This window comes from Panthera tigris, chromosome C1 (genome assembly GCF_018350195.1).
Source record: "Panthera tigris isolate Pti1 chromosome C1, P.tigris_Pti1_mat1.1, whole genome shotgun sequence".
Lineage (NCBI taxonomy): Eukaryota > Metazoa > Chordata > Mammalia > Carnivora > Felidae > Panthera > Panthera tigris.
The window spans coordinates 57,660,006-57,680,774 of record NC_056667.1 but is presented as its reverse complement, the minus strand read 5'-3'; the positions used below and the strand labels follow the sequence as shown (position 1 = coordinate 57,680,774).

Sequence of the window (20,769 nt, the reverse complement as noted above, 5' to 3'; positions counted from 1 at the left end):
CTCTGGACTTGAGGGTTTGAACATGTCGCGCCTGAAGGGAGTGGCCGAGCGGGATCCCCGAGTGGGTTTCAGAGCTGAGAGGAGAGACTGCGGTGCCTCGGTACCCCAGGGGCTTTTAAAGGCAGCGAGGAAGAGCGGCCAGTTAAACCTGTCGGGTCGGAATCTTAGTGAAGGTAAGATCCAGAGGTACCACCCGATTGTGCTGTTAGAAAGCACTTGCCCCTGTCTGGCACCCTTTCCTTGGCCTGCTTTTGGCCACTGCCACAGTCTCCTAGCCAGGACTCCCAGGCCCTAATTCAGGCACTCATCACAGTTACACTGGTTCGGTCAGTACGGTTCGGTTCCTACTTTCCCTCAAGGAATAGCGAGCATATTTCCTAAATTGAGGATCAAGATAGATGGCACACAAAGTGAATTTGGAACCATCCTGAAAAACCTAGTAAAGATCAACAAGCACAGATTTGGACACCATGAATAATAGCCAAATGCTCTTTTTATTGTCTGTTGTGTAAAGGAGGGACTGGGAAGTGGGGAGAGAGAATATAGCATTCTTCCCATAGTGTTTTTCTCTTTTATTCAGATTTTAGGCGATCCGAGATTGAAACCTTCCATTTTTCATCTAATGATTGCTTTTTTATTGTGCCATGTATAGAGCAGATGAAGCAAATACTTGCTGAACGAATGAAAGGGTATATGACATAAAATCTCTGCTCTATCTGGAAAAGCTTTTAATCAGTGGGAACATAAATATTTTAAAACTACAGATATACATACACATTTGCTTTTCTCAGAGCCTGGAACAGTTTCCTTGATACCTGACTAGGGGTTACTTGCTTCCTGTAGGACTCTGCTCAGAGGTCACACCTCTCAGAGGCCCTTCCTAACTACTCTATCTATAAACACCATTGCTAACACTGTTTTCTTGTTCGATTTTTTAATAACATTTGTCATTATCAGAGTTTATTATGTATTTGTTTATAGTCTTCCCTGCCTTCTCAATAGAATGTTATTTTCAAGAAGTCAGGGAGCTTTGTTTTATTCGTTGTTGTTATTACTAACAACCCAAAATAGTACTTGGTACATGATAGATTCTTATTAAATAAATATTTGTGGAAGGAATAAGTAAATGAATGAATATTTGCAAATACTAAGTGGTATACTGGAATGTACTTTTTGATTGGACCCAGATGATTTTGTCTAGTAAGTTTAAGGGAGCAAATGAATTTTGGCTCTGAACTCCATGATGACATGATCAGGGCCGTTTAGGTTATCATTGTATAAACAGAACCTAACAAAATTACTGGCAAATATTAGGTACTACATAAATTATGTTGAATAAGTGGATGTATAGTATTTCATAGGGGAGAAAAATATAAATGGGAGAAGTACATGGTATTTGTAGTTTATTATCAAAAAGAAATCCTTGTTACCATAATGTAGAAGGTGTTTATCTAACTGTAGCCTTCAACTTCTCTTGCCATTCAATCTTTGCCACCCAAACCACTGTAATTCTGAACTATGTAAAGTCCCTTATGGGGCCATGCTCTTTATCTCCATATCTTTGCTCATGTAACTTTGAGATGCTTAATCTTACTGTGCCTTATTTTCTCATTTATAATGTGTTTGTGATAATAGGACCTACTAAGGTTTAAATGAGATAATACACACAAAGTATCTGGTACTAAAAAGTACACAGTAAAAATGATTATTACTGTTATGACTATTAACATTGTAATAACTTTCTAAGTGCTTTCTTGGATTTCTTTAAATCTCACCCTCTAAATCAGTGTCATCATCAAGATATCCTTTTAAAAGGATTTATCTTTGACAAATGCCTAATGTCATGTATCCACCATTACGGTATCATAATGAACAGTTTTACTGCCCTAAAAATCCTCCGAGCTCTACTTATTCATTCCTTATCTGCTTCCCCTGAGGCCTGGCAGTCACCAGTCTTCCTGTTCCTGTAGTTTTGCCTTTCCCAAAATGTCATATAATTGAAGTCATATGTAGCTTTTTCAGATTGGCTTTTTTCACTAAGCAATATGCCTTTAAGGTTCCTCCATGTCTTTTTGTGCCTTGATAACTCATTTGTTTTTATTTCTAAATAATATTCTATGGTATAGATGTATGTACCATTTTATCCATTTACTTTTTGAAGGACAACTTTGTTGCTTCCAGTTATTGGCAGTTTTGAATGAAGCTGTAATTTGTTCAGGTTTTTGTGTGGACCTAAATTTTCAACTAATTGGGTGTTAACCTAGGAGCGCCATTTCTAGATCACATAGTAAGACTGTGCTTAGCTTTGCAGGAAATTGCCAGACTGTCTTCCAGAGCGCATGTACCATTTTGCATTCCTTCCAGCAATGAATGAAAGTTCCTGTTGCTCCATATCCTTGCCACTGTGGGTATTATCAGGTTTTTGGAGTTTAGCCATTCCAATGAGTGTGTAGTCCTATCTCAATGTTTTAGATATGATGTGCAACGTCTTTTCATAAGCTTGGTTGCCGTCTGTATATCTTCTTTGGTGAGATGCCTGTTCAGATCTTTTGTTCATTTTTTTTTTAAGTTTATTTATTTTGAGAGAGGCAGAGACAGAGTGAGTGGGGGAGGGCAGAGAGAGGGAGAGAGAATCCCAAGCAGGCTCCACACCATCGGCACAGAGCTCGAGGCAGGGCTCGAACTCATGAGCCGTGAGATCATGACCTGAGCTGAAACCACGAGTCGGACCCTTAATGGACAGAGCCACCCAGGCACCCCTGTTCATTTTTTAATTGGGTTGTTTTCTTATTGTTGAGCATGGTTGTCCTTTATTTGTCTTTTCATGCAACATGTCTCTGTTCAGTAACTCAAGATTCAATGAATAAGTGATATATAGAAGGCCAGTGGCCTGTTAGTTAGGATTTTTTAAAGTCAATATTATATGAAGAGTAGATAAAATCAATATAAGTATTGGGGTTTTTTTGACCAAGTAATTGCAGAAAAATGATTACTACTCTTTTCTGATAAACTTTTACTAACTTGTCCCTTTTACTAGCCTACACATTGTTATACTTTTGAAAAATATACTCCTTTTTAAAAAAGTCTTCTCATTATTTATATTATCTCCAAATTTATATTATCTCTTCTCATTAAATTGTCTCCAAATGTTATTACCTAGAATTATGTATTATGTTCAAAATGATTATCACACTTAGCTTCTTTCAGATTGTTATCAATATGTATGAGATATCATGAGATATTTATATGACAGATATGAGCATATGAAAGTGTTTGAACGCTACAGACAGATACTTATTTACATTGCATTTGTTATATACCTGTTATGTATGTTTTCTCCAGATATTGTGCTGAAGAAGCAAATTGACACTTCAGATAATTTATAGTCACATAAGCATTTTGCTATGTTTTATTCAAATTTGTTTATTAAAAATTGCACTTGTTAAATAACAAATTTTTTGTGTTGTATTCCAGGTCTTTCTTCCCTTCTTATTTATGCAGTAATACATAGGTACATTTGTAATGTACCATCATGTCCATAATTTCTACATTGGAAAAATAGAACCTAGCCTTTAATTTTGAGGTATATAACCCAAAACAGTTAACAGTCTGTTTATTCTGTCTCTTAGATGGTGGCCTCCTTGAATTGATTCTTCTTAACAGAAGCTCTAAGAACAATGGGACACTTTGTTTCCCTGATAGGGTGTTATCTGATACCCAGTACAGATTAATTTTTGTGTGTAACTGAAATCTGAGTAATCTTGGGGATTTTTAGTACCCTTTCTTTTTATAGGCTGTAGTTCTTTTATGGAAATACCCATTTATTATTTTCTTCTTTATAAAGCATTGTATCTATGACAGAAAAACTACTATCTATAGAAAGCATAAAAAGTGAAAATAACCATTCAGGGTTAATCACTGTTGATATTTTGAAGGTTTTTCTTCAATAGTTTTCTGTGTGAATGTGATGTATAATTTGCCTTTTATTTTTTATTTTTAACAAATTAAGAATTGTACTGAGTCCTCTTTTCTGAATTTTGTTTGTACATTTTTTGGTGTTACTTACAAAATCTGATTATTTTTGATGACCATAATATTTCATCTTATGACTACAATAATATTCTTAAACATCTGAATGTTATTGGTAGTTTTAAAATTACCATTCATGAGTGTCAGTTTTATAAGTTACTCACAAAGTTATGCCTGAACAAAATAACTGTTAATAACCAACTTCAAAGAGAACATTAGAAATATTCTGGAAATTTTAAATGACTGCTCTTTTTTTCTGAACAAGTACACAAAAATATATCATTGTTTGGTTTAGTCTAGATATTGCAGCTTTTTCATTGGACCAGATAAAATAAAGATGGAGTTGAAAAGGAGGTATTGATTGTTGCCTTGTGGTTGCCTGCCATTGGTAGAACAATAGTATAGAACATGTTTTTGGGTGATTCATCAAAAACTCAATGAAAGAAAAAGGTGCCAGAGTTTGGAACAAAAGAATGCTGTAAATTTTGAAGAAACCACATTGTTGAACTGACAAGAAAATTGGTAGGTGGATAATTTATTAAACAAACCAATTATGTTTATTCAAAAACCATATTATTTGAAAGGGAAATAAAGGTATAAGGCTATCCTGCCTTACCTTTCAAAGAGCAGTTTGGTTAGTTTCCATTTGTGAAATTAAGTGAATAGATCTAGGGCTTCTAGGCCTTCAGATGTCATGTCATCTATTTTGAGGTAGTGAGAATTTGCCTTATTCAGTATGTAGAGTTTGTTATGACACTATAAAAAGTGTAACATAAACCGTATACTTCCCAAGTTTTAAATAACCACCCTTACATCTGTATTAACCATGTTCTGCTTTATTATTTACCTTGACTCTGTATTTTGACTACTGGTTGTCTTCATGGAATTTACTATAATATTCTAAACAGCTAATAAGAATTAACCCAAGTATCAGATTTTAACAACAAATAATTCCAGAAAGAAACTATATTTCCAGATGAGTAGATCATTAAAACAAGCTAATTCTTGAACATTTCTTAGAAATAAAAGCAAAAGGAAAGTGTTTTAATCTGTATATGATGGCAGAATCTTGAGGTAAACATTTAATTTTTAGCATACTGAAATCCAGGGAAGTCTGGAACAAGGAATTAGATAATTAATTAAAAGTTCCATTCCTATTTCTTGATCTGTTAGAATAATTCTAAACTTTAGTGTCTCAAACTCTTGATGTGTATTTCAAGTTGTTGTCAGTGCCAAAATTTGCTTAATAAATGAGTGCAAACTTAAATTTATCTCTATATTAATGTCATGTTCATTAACTTGCATTGTAATGTTTTCTTGAGTAAGAGAGTTAAGTGAATGCCATCTGTCATATATTGTCACAGGAAAAAAAAAATATTGGGAAGAATGGAATTACAGTTTCAGTGAGGCTTATGTTCACTATAAAACTGAATGTACTCTCAAGTGAAAGTAATAAATTCAAGCATATTTTTCTCTTAAAGTGATTGGTAAAAATGTTTTCTTTTTTATATGTTAAACATTGTTTCATTTTTTCTTACCGTATCCTGCTGGACTTCCAAGAGTACCATTCTCTTCATGTATTCTAACGTAACAATGACTCAGGTGCTCTAAAGCACAAAGATACATCTCTTTGTGTCAATCTCAAGCTGCAACTGAGTTAATACCTTCTATGTAACTATAATTTTGTTCTGGGGGGTGTGTGTGTGTATGCGTGTATTTTTTTCTTATTAAGTTTTAAAGATAGTCTGAAAGTGACATAGTATTGTGGATTGTCGATATGGGATTCTTTCTTTAGTGTAATGAGCCCATTGGTTGTCATGAATAAACTACTGTGGAGAAATTTGGAATGTTTATCAATGGAGCTTTTCCTAATCTTTTACATAGTGTTAGACTTACTGGTTTATATTCAATTCTCATAATTTTTAAAAAATGCTCATGATGGGGTAGACAGTTTACTGAATGACATTTGTAGGATAAGCTGTTATTAAAATATTATTCTGCACCTAGCAAAAGCCTTTTTGTACTACTGTTGTTGGATCCTAGCATTTAAATTATGATGGGGCCCTCTCATTTAATCAACAAAGAAATTGGTAACCAGAGATATTAGATGAGATATTAATTGACAATCAGTTGGATTAGTTGCACCGAATCTTAGTTCCCTGACTCTTTGGTCAGAGATACACCCATTATGTCCTATTGTGTATCATAGTTTAATATATTTACAGCCTTTTAGAAGATGGAATCTACATAGAGTAGGATATAGACCTTATGGGAATGATTATGGTTTTCTACTTAAGGAAACATCATATATGGTGGGTAATCTTTATATCTATGAAACTGTTTAAAACGGTCAAAAAAGACCTTTAAATCTCATATGATCTGTTGCTCCTATGGTTTGCTGGCTACACATTCTTTTATCTCTCCATGTAAACACCATTTTAATCATTTTTTTTTTAATTTCTTCTCTGTTTCTTCCCTTACTCACTTCTAAGTATCTTCCCCATATTATACAGTTCTCTACCATCAGCCCATCTGTATTCCCCTTTTTCTTTCTTTTTTTAATGTTTATTTATTTTTGAGAGAGACACAGAATGCAAGTGGGTTGGGGCAGAGAGAGAGGGAGGCACAGAATCTGAAGCAGGCTCCAGGCTCCGAGCTGTCAGCACAGAGCCTGATGCGGGGCTCGAACTCATAAGCTGTGAGATCATGACCTGAGCTGAAGTCGGACGCTCAATCGACTGAGCTACCCAGGTGCCCCTCCCCATTTCTGTAATTAACTATTGTAAGTGGAAGAAAGAGTAATATGCCAAAAAAACATGTAAAGAAATCTTTTCTCAGTCTTTGTTAAGGGCCATTCTGTCCAGTGTTGAATCCTTAGTCACCTATGGCTATTTAAATTTTAATTAACCAAAATTAAATAAAATTAAAAATCATGTTCTACAGTCACTTTAGCCACATTTTAATAAGCGTTCAATAACTGTATGCAGCTAGTGGCCATCATATAGTGCAGCATATAGGAAATTTTCATCATTGAAAAAGTTGTATTGGGTAGTGCTCTTCAAGGCAATTATTATCTTGAGAGAAATATATATATATGTGTGTGTGTGTGTATGTGTGTGTAGTATACCAGTGTGTATATATGTATGTGTATTTATACATGTATATACCTCAATTTGTTTATTCATTCACTTGTTGATACATATATACATAAATGAATAAATGTGTATATGTTAATAAGATTATCTTGATATATTACATCATCTGTATTTTTATTTTGCATTTACCTTATTGGAGTGTAATTTACAAACAATGTATGCATCATTTTTTTAATTAATTTTTTTAATGTTTATTTTTGAGAGAGAGAGACAGCGCATAAGTGGGGGAGGGGCAGAGAGAGAGAGAGAGAGAGAGAGAGAGAGGGAGACACAGAATCTGAAGCAGGCTCCAGGCTCTGAGGTGTCAGCACAGAGCCTGATACAAGGCTCGAACCCACGAACCGCAAGATCATGACCTGAGCCAAAGTCAGATGCCTAACTGACTGAGCCACCCAGGTGCCCTGTATGCATCCATTTTAAGTGTATCATTCAGTAGGTTTTGACATACACACACACACACACACATTTGTGTAATCACTACCACAATCAAAATGTAGAACATTTTCAATATTCAGAAATTACCTTTTAAGCCCGTTTTCTGGCAGTCAATCCCTATTGCTAGTTCTACACAACCAATGATCTGCTTTTTGTCAATATACATTAGTCTCTTCTAGAATTTTATTTACATGGAATTACACATTTGCAATTTTGATTTCTTTTGCTTTAGCCTTCCCTTGCTTAGTATGTTTTCTGAGGTTCATCCATGTTGTTTATATCAGTAGTTTTTTTTTTTTTATTGTTGTGTAAGTCTATTATATGTATATACCTCAATTTGTTTATCCAATCACTTGTTGATATACATTTGAGTTGCTTCTAGTTTTTTTTTTTTTAAGTTTATTTATTTATCTTGAGAGAGAGAGAGAGAGAGAGAGAGAGAGAGCGCAAGCAGGGGAGGGGCAGAGAGAGAGTGAGAGAGAATCCCAAGCACTAAGGTGCAGAGCCTGATGCAGGACTCAAACTCACTAACCACGAGATCACGACCTGACCCGAAATCAAGAGTCGGATGCTTAACCGACTGAACCACCCAGGCACCTCAAATTGCTTGTAGTTTTTGACTATTATGAATAAAACTGCCATGATCTTTCAAATACAGTCTTTGTGTAGACATACATTATCGTTCCTATTGAGTTACATACCTAAGAGTAGAATTTGTGGACATACAGTGATAAATAAATGTACATTTAACTGTTTAAGAATTTACCAAGCTGTTTGCTCCTAGTAACATGAGTGAATCAGTTGCTGCACGTCGTTACCAACATTTTCTATTGGCAGCCTTTTTAACATTAGCCATTCTTGGGATCGTGTTGTAGTACGTCCTTATGGTTTTATTTACATTTCCTTAATGCCTCATGTTGTTGAGCATCTTTTCAACTGCTCATTAACCATTTGTATATCTGCCAAGTGTTCATATTTTTTGTCTATTTTTAAATTGAACTATTTGTCTTAAGTTATGAGACCTTTTCTATTTTGGGGATACGAGTACTTCTCAGTTATCTATCTTTATTGATAATCTATTATATCTTCTTAGTCTGAGGATTAATGATTTCTTTAGAAGAACATAAGGTTTTAATTTTGATGAAGTCCAGTTTATCATTTTTTTTTCTTTTGGGTTTTGTACTTTTTCTGAACTAAGAAATTTTCTCCATCCAAAGGCTGTGAAGATTTTTCCTCTGCTTTCTTTTAGAATTGTTATAGTTTTAACTATAATATTTAAGTCTATGATCTATTTTGAGTTAATTTCAGAGTATGTCATAAGGTAAATGTTGAAGTTCCTTTTTTCATCCATATGAATTTAGAGTTCCAGTGTGATTTGTTGAAAAGACTGTTTCTTTCTCATTAAATTGGCACCTTTATTGAAAATCAATGGATAATATATTATTGTGTAGAATTTTCCTTAACTTTTCTTTTCTATTGATTAATATATCCTTATGCTAATACCACAGTGTCTTGACAGGCTTTATGGTAAGACTTGTAATTAAGTTCTAGAACTTTATTCTGTTTCAAAAAATTATTTAACTTATTTCAGTTCTTTTGCATTTTGATAATACATTTTAGAATCAGTTTGTTAATTTCTATAGAAATGCCTTCTGAGATTTTGATTAGGATTATGCTGAAGCTGTAAGTCACCTTAGGGAGAGGTGACATCTTAATAATTAGTTTGTAATGTGATATATTTCTCTACTTACCTAGATCTTCTCTAAGTTTTCATATTTTATATTTACATACCACAGGACTTGCATATATTTGTTAAACTGAACCCTGAGTATTTCATGGTTTTAGATTGTGTGTCTTATAAATCTTTAAACATATAAAGAATATTTTCATTTATCAATTGCTAATACATGGAAACACAGTTGAGTTTTGTATATTAATCCTGAATTCTGTGCACTTTCTAAACTCATTACATATAATTTTTTTTATAGATTCCTTAGGATTTTCTGTATAGATGATCATGTTGTCTCTTAAAGAGACAGTTTTACTTTTTCCTTTCTAACCTGAACATCTTTTCTTTCTTTTGTTTTATTGCATTGGTCAGGATCCATAGTAAAATTCTAACGTAGTGAGAATGTGCATCAAAAAAACACTAAGAGAAAGCCCTTAGTCTTTCACCTTTATGTATAATGTCAGCTGTACCTTTTTCATAGAAACCTTTTTTTTTGAGTGTGTATAAGTCTCATAGATTTAAGGAGATTTGCTTTGCTTCCATAAATCTAATGTATCAGACTAGTAAACCTAAATTGTACTTCAGTATCCTGAACTTGAAACTTTGCACTTTTTCATTTAGTATCATTCTGTAATCGTAGTGAATGACTGCAGGTTATAACTGATTGTTGCCTTGATTAATAACGCTCAAAGTTCTAAATCAGACTGATATGTAGTCCTACTTATATGATGGAATGAAGGACTCCTTAAAATAGTTTTGCTACAACGCTATAGCAAGTTAGTACCTTCCTGAGGTTTCAGTTTTTATAGTGGTGAACCTCGACTCTCCATGTTCAACTTACAGTCTTATTTGCTGTGTTACAGGAGTTGCAATATTTGTTCCAATGGGATTCACACAATGTTGTGTGATGGGGTAAGAAATAAAATTGTATGTTAGGTAAAATAGAGAGCAGCTACCAGAGTCAGTTATGCTTTCCAAATATTCACCGAGAGTCAAGACAGTAGTATAACTTTATAGGTGTTTGAATCCCATTTCTGCTACTTACTGGCTGTGTAGCCCTGGGTAAATTATACATTCTCTCTGTGCCCCATTATTCTTGTCTATAAAACGAGAATAGTAACAACACCTATCTCGCAGAGTTGTTACGAGGTTTAAATAGTATATTAGAAAATTGCCTGGTATTTGTAAGTGTTAGCTATGATCATTAGCTATTATTAACATCAGTGTTTTCTCAGACAGTATATACTAATGTTATAAAATTATGACATCACCTTATAAATGTTGATTTCCATGCCTTCTCCCTATTCTATTAGTGCAATGGTAGAGTCCTTTCTTTATTTGCATTATATGTTGACTGCAATGTGCTGTGCAGAGTATGTATATAGTAAATATAGATGAATGAAGATAAAAGATTTAATATGTAAAATACATATCATATTCTGTTTTTGAATAAAATCAACTTTAGTTGTAATTCATTGTTCGTTTGAATTGTTTTTAAGTATTTTTTTTAATGTTTCAGAGATTACTTTCCAATAGATGAACTGCATGGCTATTATAAAAATATGCCACTTAGTATCTCACTTCTTGTTTTCTTTCTTTTCCTTTTTTTCTTTTTGGTGTGGTGGTGATGGAAATAGTACCTCAGTGTGTCTGGAGAATAAATGTGGATATCCCTGAGGAAGCTAATCAGAATCTTTCATTCAGTGCTACTGAGCGATGGTGGGAGCAGACGGATTTGACCAAACTAATCATATCCAACAATAAACTTCAGTCACTTACAGATGATCTCCGACTGCTGCCTGCACTCACTGTTCTTGATGTAAGTTGACTGATTCTAAATATGTCATTAGTTGTGACTCTAAGAGACTCTAAGGCTAAATTTAGGCTTCATAAGCAGAAAAAAGTAGAAAACGCGTGTTTAATTGGTAGACTGTAGGAAGAATAACAAATTATTGGTGGGTATAGCATGATAATTAAGAGTGTACATACAGAACATCAGGCTTCAGTTTCTGACTGTGCCACTTGATAGCTGTGTAACCTTGCAAAGTAACTTCATTGTGCCTTAGTTTCCACTTTTATAAACCAGGACTGACACTACTACCTATTTTTAAAACTTGTTCTTAGAATTATTTTTTTTTAATTTTTATTTAAAAAAATATTTTTTTTTAACTTTTATTTACTTTTGAGACAGAGAGAGAGACAGAGCATGAACTGGGCAGGAGCAGAGAGAGAGGGAGACACAGAATCTGAAACAGGCTCCAGGCTCTGAGCTGTCAGCACAGAGCCCGACGCGGGGCTCAAACTCACGGACCGTGAGATCATGACCTGAGCCGAAGTCGGACGCCCAACCGACCAAGCCACCCAGGCGGCCCAAAACTTGTTCTTAGAATTAAATGCATTATTGCATGCAAACAGAATCAGCATTTAACAGGTGGTTGCTGCTGCTTATCCGTTTTCATTGCTATTATTTTTCTCATCATTATTCTAGACATGAAAGCAGCACTTAAAATTAATTTATTCTAAACTTGTCTTCAACGCTGACTTAAATTATTGAACTTAAATTTTTGTGTGTATATTAAGACACTGTTTTTAGTCTCTAGTTGCCATGTGTTGTGAAGTAAAGCATGAGTAGTTTGTTTCACAATCTACAGAGTTCTGATGTACTTTATGTAGGAACATCAGAAATCTTCTAATTCATGTTTGAAAAAGTTGGATCTGGTGAAATTTCTAGATAGGTTTTTATTTTCTTCATTTGTAAAATGAACGGATTGGCTTTAGGTGTTCTCTCAGGTTTCTCGTACTTTCAAAATAATATGGTTCTGTGAGAACATGAGAGAGGTTCCCCCTACCCTTTCTCTCTCTCTCTCTCTTTTTTTTTTGCTATATGTTGATATAAATCATACCATCAAAGTGCTATTAGTTTCTAAAGCTCTCACCTCTCATTTCAGATTGAAATTCCACTCAATGAGATAAAGTTATTTTTTTAATTGTAATATTTAAAATTGATGACTTTATCACTTCACGGTTTCTGAACAGCATTGTGGTCAACTTCAAATTCCTTTTCCTCTTCTGTACATGGAATAAATTACCAAACTCCAACTCAGTACTGTTGAATTACAGTAACAAAATTATTGTGGAAGAATTCAGTACAGTGACAAACTCATGCTCATGTATTATTAATTATAAGACTAAGATATTGACTGTCTTTTAATAACTTTTAGATACATGATAATCAGCTGACATCCCTTCCTTCTGCTATAAGAGAGTTAGAAAATCTTCAGAAACTTAATGTCAGGTAAAATTTAAGCTTATTTAATTTCAGTATTGCTAACATAATGGTATAAATCTAATATTTTAAAAATATTTTTTAACATTAGAAAATATTTTTGTATGATCTCAGAAAGTGGTAAAAGCAGAGTAAGAGTTTTAAGTTTTCTCAGATTATTTATTTTTGTTTTAGAATTAATTGCCCACATGTTTTTCTGATTTTACAAATGTCCAGTTGATTTTTTTAAAAGTACTTTTTGTTTTATTTTTATATAACAGGTTTTAGTGGTTATTTTAGAAAACCTTTTTGTTAATATCTCAGGTTTTAAGTTACTTTGATATTCTTTAAAATATCCAGGTCAAACAAAGGAAGAAATTTGAAACAGTTATTTCATTAGTGCTGAAAAATGTCATGGCTTTAGTATTAGTAGCTTTTAAACTTTTCTGAGGACTCTGTGGATATGGTTCTGGTACTTGTTAGGTATGTGGGAAGCCAGGTGGCTAAGGCTCTCACTAACTTTGTTTGCCCTTTAATCTATACCTCTAGACTTTTAAGAAATAACTACCTTATATGTTATATATGCACAGGTTAGGGGAAAAGGGATTTGGGAAGATTTCATTTAGTAGATAAAAAGGTCTAAGTGTTCAAAACATAGTTTGAAAAACTGTGGTTTATAAAATAGGTATGGTTACAGATCTGTCTAACATAGCATAGTCAAGTCTCTGTGTTCTGGAGGTAAGTTCATTGCTTTGAGGGAAAATGGTTCCTTAATTTACAGCCCTCATCTGGTGAAAAACTTAAAATTACCACAAAAGCAAAAATAGCTACACACAAAAGGTGCTAATTGTTTAGAGCTACATCAGAACCTCTTCCCCATACAAGTCAAAGGCATGGGTATGGCCTGTAAAGGCAAGAGCCAAAATCTAGAGTCAAAGTCTAGAGTCAGATGAGCCACCTAGGAGCCCCAATAGTAACCAATTTTTGACAGTTTTTTAGTGTTTCTTATTTTAGAATGCATCTTTTGGCATTTTTGTTCTAACTAGTTTTATTTTTATATAATTTAAGGTTATTTTTACCCTGTTATATTTCTCATTTCACCCTGTTACTTGTTAAGTAATTATATATGGTGTGAAAGTAGAATGGATTCCTAAGTAAATAGTTAAGATAAATCTGGGAACAGGTTAAGTCAGGTCATCTCTTAATTATCAAGGAATATATCATGCTTAGTGACTTGGGACTTCTAAAACAATAAACCAAGTATCTCTACAGAGGAACTGAGTAGAAAAGTTAAGAGTAAGTACAAAGAAGAGTGGAGTCACATATTGCATTCAGCTGGACATGCCAGGCTCTTAAAAAGAGCTATTTTTGTCTTGAGTGCTAGCTTAAAAACATAATCCCCATATGAGCTGTGACTCCCATTATAATGTATGTGTGCCCATGTCTCTTGTCAAAATTCTAAAATTCAGACATAGTACGAAAAATTGTCCAGTATATCCTTTCACATTGCATATAAAATCAAGAGTAGGTTATAAGGAAACAATTAAAAGTTCATAAATTATTTGGTTAAAAACCTGTATTTCTTTGTTTTCTTTGAAACTCTCTATTTGATTGCTTTAGCTTACTGTAATTTTAATGAGTTAACATCATTAGCATGTGAAGTTTGAGAAGTCCTTAAAATTAGTCACCATATTTTATTTTTTAAAATGAGCCCATGTAGTTAGCAAAAATACCTTTACAATTATTTATTGTGTTGTGACCAAATTACTCAGCATTTATTTTATCAATCAATAGCCATAACAAACTGCAAATACTCCCTGAAGAAATTACAAATCTGAGAAACCTGAAGGGCCTCTATCTCCAGCATAATGAACTAACTTGCATACCAGAGGGATTTGAACAACTTTTCAACCTAGAAGACTTGGTAAGTTGTGATTTTCCAATTTTTATGTAATTTGGGGCAGGTGGGATTTTTCACCAGGCTTAGAAATTGAATGTATGATTGAAATGATGAGAACATGGACAGCTGATTACATGACTGGATTATCAGAAACTGCATTTCAATTAGATTGCTAAATTAGGTATTATAAAATCAGTTTTTCTTATTTTTTCTTATGAAATCAACTTAGGTTTGAATTTAGGAAGAGAGTGTGGGAAGGGGTGACAAGGATGACTGTTATTCAGAGGATTTTTATGGTTTTGCAAAATAGAGCACGGGTGTCTGTAGCATATACCAGTTCTCTTTTGTATACCCATCCTCCTTTATTGCCTCTATGACCCTCCTGTCCTATGAGTGTCTAGATAATCCCTTTAAGGCCTGCCTTTTCGTCCCCATTTTTCAAAATGTCCACATTGCCTCACAAAATTTTCATTTTATCTGTCATATCCTAAATAGAAATAACTGTAAAGCAATACAGATATTATTTTAAGAATAATAGAAACAGTAGACACTTGGCTTTTTGCTTTACCTATAGCAAGGTACATAGTTTTATCCCCTAGAATAGATACAGAATTACGGTTTATAAAAACAAAACAAAACAAAACAAAAAAACATCTCATCTGAAGTCACATAGCTAGTAAGTAAGGAATTTAGGATTTTAACATAAGTCAATTTGACTCCAAAATGTATCCCTTTTTTTCTTCCACTATACCCCTGAAGGAGTAAGATTCCACTGTAAAATCTGCAATCTGAAAGACTTTAGCTAGATTAGATGGAGATTAGTTGTTCCAATATATACTCTCTATTGTACATGGTTAATTCCTCTTATGTTCTTGTTCTTTTCCCTATTACATACTTTGAAGAACTTATTTATATCACTTTAGTCTTAAAGTTTGTTTCTCACTAAAGGAAAAAGTAATTCTTTTACCTGTGTTTTTTACTTTTAAGTACATCTTCCTTGATATTTCCCTGATCTGCTGTAGTGTTTGAAATCAATGTATATACTGTCCTCAGACATTCCTTCAGTATCTGTCAATATCCAATCTGATCAAATTGGATATAAGGTTTGGAAAGCAAAAGGCATAGGTAGATAAAATGAATGGCTAAGGAGGGAGCCATCAGATTTTCTTATAAAGTTTAATGGTAAAAGATAGCAATTGATGAAAAAAAAGAAGAGTATTTAGATTAGAAACGAAACGTAATAAGCTGTAGCAGTTCCCAGTTGTTTTATGGGTTCCCAGATAGGCATATGCATAATGAAAGGATACTTCAGTTGAGAATTGTGTTCTTAAGGACTCATTTATCATATCATAAATGTGAGCACTAATATATTACAACGTTAGAAATATAAGCATATTAGGGGAGCTTGGGTGGCTCAGTCGGTTGAGCACCTGACTCTTGATTTTGGTTCAGGTCGTGATCCCAAGGTTGTGGGATTGAGCCCTGCATCAGACTCCCCGCTGAGTATGGAGCCTTCTTAAGATTTTCTTCCTCTCTCTCTCAGCACAGAGTCTGACACAGGACTCAAACTCACGAACTCACAAACTGTGAGATCATGACCTGAGCTGAAGTCAGAAACTTAACAGACTCAGCCACCCAGGCGTCCCAAGCTAGTAGTATTTCTTAAAGGTATATAAAAACTGCTTAGCAATGGTACTAAATAAATATTTACTGAAGGAATGACAGCATAAATATGGATTTATTTATATACAATGTATTTAATGATATATAAAGTAGATGCATTAAACTAGATACAATGCTTTATATCTAATACAATTATTAACTGCAATAATGTTTAATTTCTTAGTAAATTTTGTTGATTTGGGTTATTTAAAATGTCTTAAGAATTTGTGAATTAATATCTCTTCTGTATCAAAACCCTTTTTATTTAAGCTTTTTATTTTGAAATAATTTTAGATTTACAAAAATGTAAAGATAGTACAGAGAGTTCTTATATATTCTTCACCCAGCTTTCCTTAATGTTGACAATTTACATACTCATGGCACATTTGAAAACTAAGAAATTAACATTGGTACAATATTACTGACTATACTATAGATTTTAAGATTTTCCCAGTTTTTTCCACTAATGTCCTTTTTTTTTGTTCCAGAATCCAATCCAGAATACCACATTGCATTTATTGTCAGTAACTTTTGATATTAACAAAATATTTATTTATTAGTAATCTCTTAGTATATAGAGTATTAGAATTGTAGATTGTTGTTTCCTGTTGTAGTTTATGATATGCTGTGTTATTTATGATAGTAACAGTGTGTTTTATAAAAAATAACTGATCTAACATTTTTACCTTTTTCTATCATCTTAATTGATTTAGGGTTACAAATGCAACTGTTTAATGTTAGACTAAATGAAATTCTTCAGAGAACAAGTTACCTTAAGTCATTTTTTTCTCATCTGTTGTTGCATTTGTCCCTATCTAGCAGTTTGCTGTTAGCTAGTGAAGTACTTACACCTAATTCAACTGTCATTAAGTATTATCTGATTGTCTTTTAAGTGCAGTTTCAAAAAAAATGTTCTCTCATAACTGTTTATGCTTTAATGAAAAAATAGAAACAATGATTTAAAGAAACAGGTATAGACATTAATTAGGCAAGCTTGAATGAAGGAAAAATAGAGAGCAAACTTCTGGACTCTATTAAAGCAGATTTGCTGAGATCAGCGGAAGAATGGAGGGACTATTTTTCCCTTAAAAATTAAAATGTCCATTTTCTCAGCTTTATTTTTTTTCTTTGAAGGATTTTTCTTTCTTGCAAATAAATTTTTCATTTCATATTACAATTTACCTATATGGTTTGCCTAATGTATCATAGGTAGTCAATAAATACTGGATGAACAAATGGGTTTTTAAATTAAAAACATGATGCATGATATGACTTAGTAGTAACAGAAACCTTTATGTAAAATATTTCTGAAGTCAGAATTCATTCTGATTTCTTCCTGCTACATTATTAGGCACATAGTGGTCCTGTAGAATACTGAGGTCATGAATGACAACTTGTGAAATTGTGAATGGGGGTTACAAAACATACCACCTCTGAAATAGCCTTGTTTTAGGTTGCAATCTCCTCAAACTTATGAAATCCCTTTTAGGGATCATTTGTTTGTTTGTTTATTTATTCATTCATTCTTTCTTTCTTTCTCTTTCTAAAGGATCTTTCCAATAATCGTCTTACAACTGTTCCTGCTAGTTTTTGTTCTCTGTCCAGTCTGGTGCGACTCAATCTTTCCAGTAATCAACTGAAGAGTTTGCCAGCAGAAATAAGTGGAATGAAAAGTAAATCTCTATTTTAAAAAATACATAAATTTGAAGTTGGTGCAACTTATATTTAGAAAAATAAATTTTAATATAGTTAGTTACAGAGAAATAAAATAATAGATTTTATACTGGCAAAGCAAACAATAGCAAGTAGTCAGATTTTCTTCAGAGCATTATTGTCTAGCTTAACTTCCTAAACAGCTACTACTAAAAACATATTTTGGCATATCAAAAAGAGGAAAATAAAATATGATTATGAACTATGGTAAAATTATATATCTAAGATATTGATTAGGGTTTTGAGCTATGCTATCTCCTCATTCATTCATTCATTCATTCAACATTCACTAAGAGGTTATTCCCCTCTCATAGGTGATTCTGCTTATGTGGTTACATTATAGCTGTAGTTCCTCATGGCCCAGAAATAATGATGTCAGGGATGGTCTAGTTTTGTCCAAATGGTCAACCATTTTCTTTTAAAAAAGGTTAAAATAGTGGTTCTATTGAAGTTTACCATTGAACCATTATATTTAATGTATTCTAGAACTCATAATATTAAGTGATAAAAAAATAGAAGGCAGATTTCAGTACCTTTTAAATAATTATACTTAATCATCTTAGAATTCTTGATTTAGAGGCCAAAATCATGGTAATTTTTGTTGTTGTTTAAAGGCAAACTATTATTATATCTTGGTTAATGAGCACACTATGTGTGTCAGCCTTACACTGTTTACCTTATATAGTCTTTTCTGCTAATCATATGTAAGCCCTCTTCATTTCTTTAAACCTCCCTTTTGTGGAAGTTATGGAAGTGATTTTGTGCAGTTGATTACAGATCATTTTGAGATAAATTTGTAAAATTGTGCTGTTTTAGTTTAGATTAATAGTCATTTGTAATAGGAATGCATAAGTTAAATCTGCCATAAATCAAGTTGATATTCTAGGGGAGCCTTTGCTTGGGTTACGAGTAATTAAGACTTTGCTTGTCTTTGCCATTTTTCAGTAAACATATTAAAAAGTAGAGCTAAACATAAAATATGTTATCTCTAGTTAGTATGTAAGAAGCATGGATTTTTTTTTTCCCATAAATTAGATGGACCTATCTTGAGAGATGGGAAAAGATAGAGAAATCAATAGAAAAATACTTTGAATTTATGGCAAATTTTCCAATATGCAGCATAATTCATGATTAGATACTTTCTTCCTTTAACCATGACAGTGATACTTTTAAACTATCACCAGTAGTACATTTGGTTATTATTTCACTATTAATGACTGGATCCTAAGAACAATATGCCAACATTCGTGTGATTCTTTGTAACGAATACTTTTACATATGTTGTTTTGCCATTACAAAGGTTCTGTACTTTAGGGGGATGTGTATTTTTTACATTTTAAAGATTCATAAACCTAGACTTAGAAATTATCTTATAAATTGTAAAGCCAAGGATCCTATAAGAGCTTGAATCCTCTTACTCCATCCCCATTGCTCTTTCCACTGCACACTGCTTGTATTCTCAGTCAGTGCTCTTAAATGCAAACAATTGTGAAAACTAGTCTCTAACTTTTATTATTTTTTTAAATGTTTATTTATTTATTTTGAGAGAGAGAGAGAGAGCATGTGTGTGTGAGAGTGGGGGCAGGACAGAGAGAGGGAGGTAGAGAAAGAATCCCAAGCAGGGTCCACGTTCAGCATGGAGCCTGACGCTGGTCTAGATTCCATGACCCTGTGAGATCATAACCTGAGCCAAAATCAGGAGTTGGATGCTTAACCCACTGAGCCACCAGGGGTCCCTATAATAGGTCTGTAGCTTTTAAAACCAACTTTTCTTCATAGAATTTACTGGATTTGGGGTGGATCACATTGTGACATTTTTAAAAATGCTGTAGCCAAATAATACATAAATTACTACATTATTTCTTGAAAGTAGTACATTTCTTTTGAAAAACAACTTCTTTAAATACTTAAAGAGGCAGTTTCAGGCAATGTATCAACTCAGTCTTGCATTATGTTAAAATTGGTAGGCTCAAAATATAGCAAAAAATGTATATCACCTATTCAAACTAGACAGTTGAGACTGAATTGTGGAAAATATGTGGTGTGGTGGCCATTGCAAGTTGAAGAATCTGTGATATGGATTGGGGGAGTACTGCTTATTGAATTCTTAATGGAAAGAAGACCTTTACTTTTATCCATTTTGTTTTTGATTTGCCTTTTAAGAAAGAAAGATCCAGGAGGTAAGAGAGAGATGCTGCAAGTAAGAACATCCTTCTAGAGCTATATAGTATGCATTCTTGTCCATAGTGTTAGCTAAGATGTTAGAAAAAACATGTAATTTAAACAAAAATAGAAAAAGAAAGGAAAGAACACAGGGAGAGAAAAGTAGTATGGATGGATGGAAGAATAGGAAGGCATACATAGAAATCCGAGGCTTTTTGACAGCAAGTCAACTTGCCTAATTTAAATACATATGTCTGAGCTACTACTAGCCACAGTTGTTTAATATCCATTCATACAGCTAGTATGCATGCGTCTTTATATGTCTTTAACTACCTTAAGCTTTTTTTTTAAGGATGTATAATTACTGAGGGAAATAATATCTCATAGTGTGTAGTTTATATGTTTTAGAATATCTTAACAGAGTACTTGGAGTACTTTGGTTTTTACCATTACAAAGATTACTTGGACTATTATTATTATTTTTTTAAACCACTTTATTGATGAATGATTGACACAAAAAGCTATACATATTTAATGTGCACAACTTGGTGAGTTTAAGATGTGGCTGGGTTTTTTTGTTGTTTTTTTTTTTAAATTTACATCCAAGTTCGTTAGCATGTGGTGCAACAATGATTTCAGAAGTAGATTCCCTAATGCCTCTTACCCGTTTAGCCCTTTCCCCCCTCCCACAACCCCTCCAGCAGCCCTCTGTTTGTTC

At 33.3% G+C, this 20,769-nt stretch overlaps 1 protein-coding gene across 3 annotated transcripts in view; it reads left to right on the top strand.

The window, feature by feature from the left end:
* The first annotated feature begins 6 nt into the window (after positions 1-6).
* The window catches only part of LRRC40 (leucine rich repeat containing 40), a 55,022-nt gene continuing 34,259 nt past the window's right edge, over positions 7-20,769 (top strand). For all 3 annotated transcript variants that reach the window (XR_006221584.1, XM_007089809.3, XM_042997551.1), the window contains exons 1-5: positions 7-173; positions 10,986-11,167; positions 12,570-12,643; positions 14,408-14,537; positions 17,725-17,848. Coding sequence is in view for 2 of the 3 variants with exons in the window: in XM_007089809.3 (XP_007089871.2) it covers positions 23-173; positions 10,986-11,167; positions 12,570-12,643; positions 14,408-14,537; positions 17,725-17,848 (661 nt within the window). In the remaining variant the exon portion in view is untranslated. The remainder of the gene's footprint in view (positions 174-10,985; positions 11,168-12,569; positions 12,644-14,407; positions 14,538-17,724; positions 17,849-20,769) is intronic.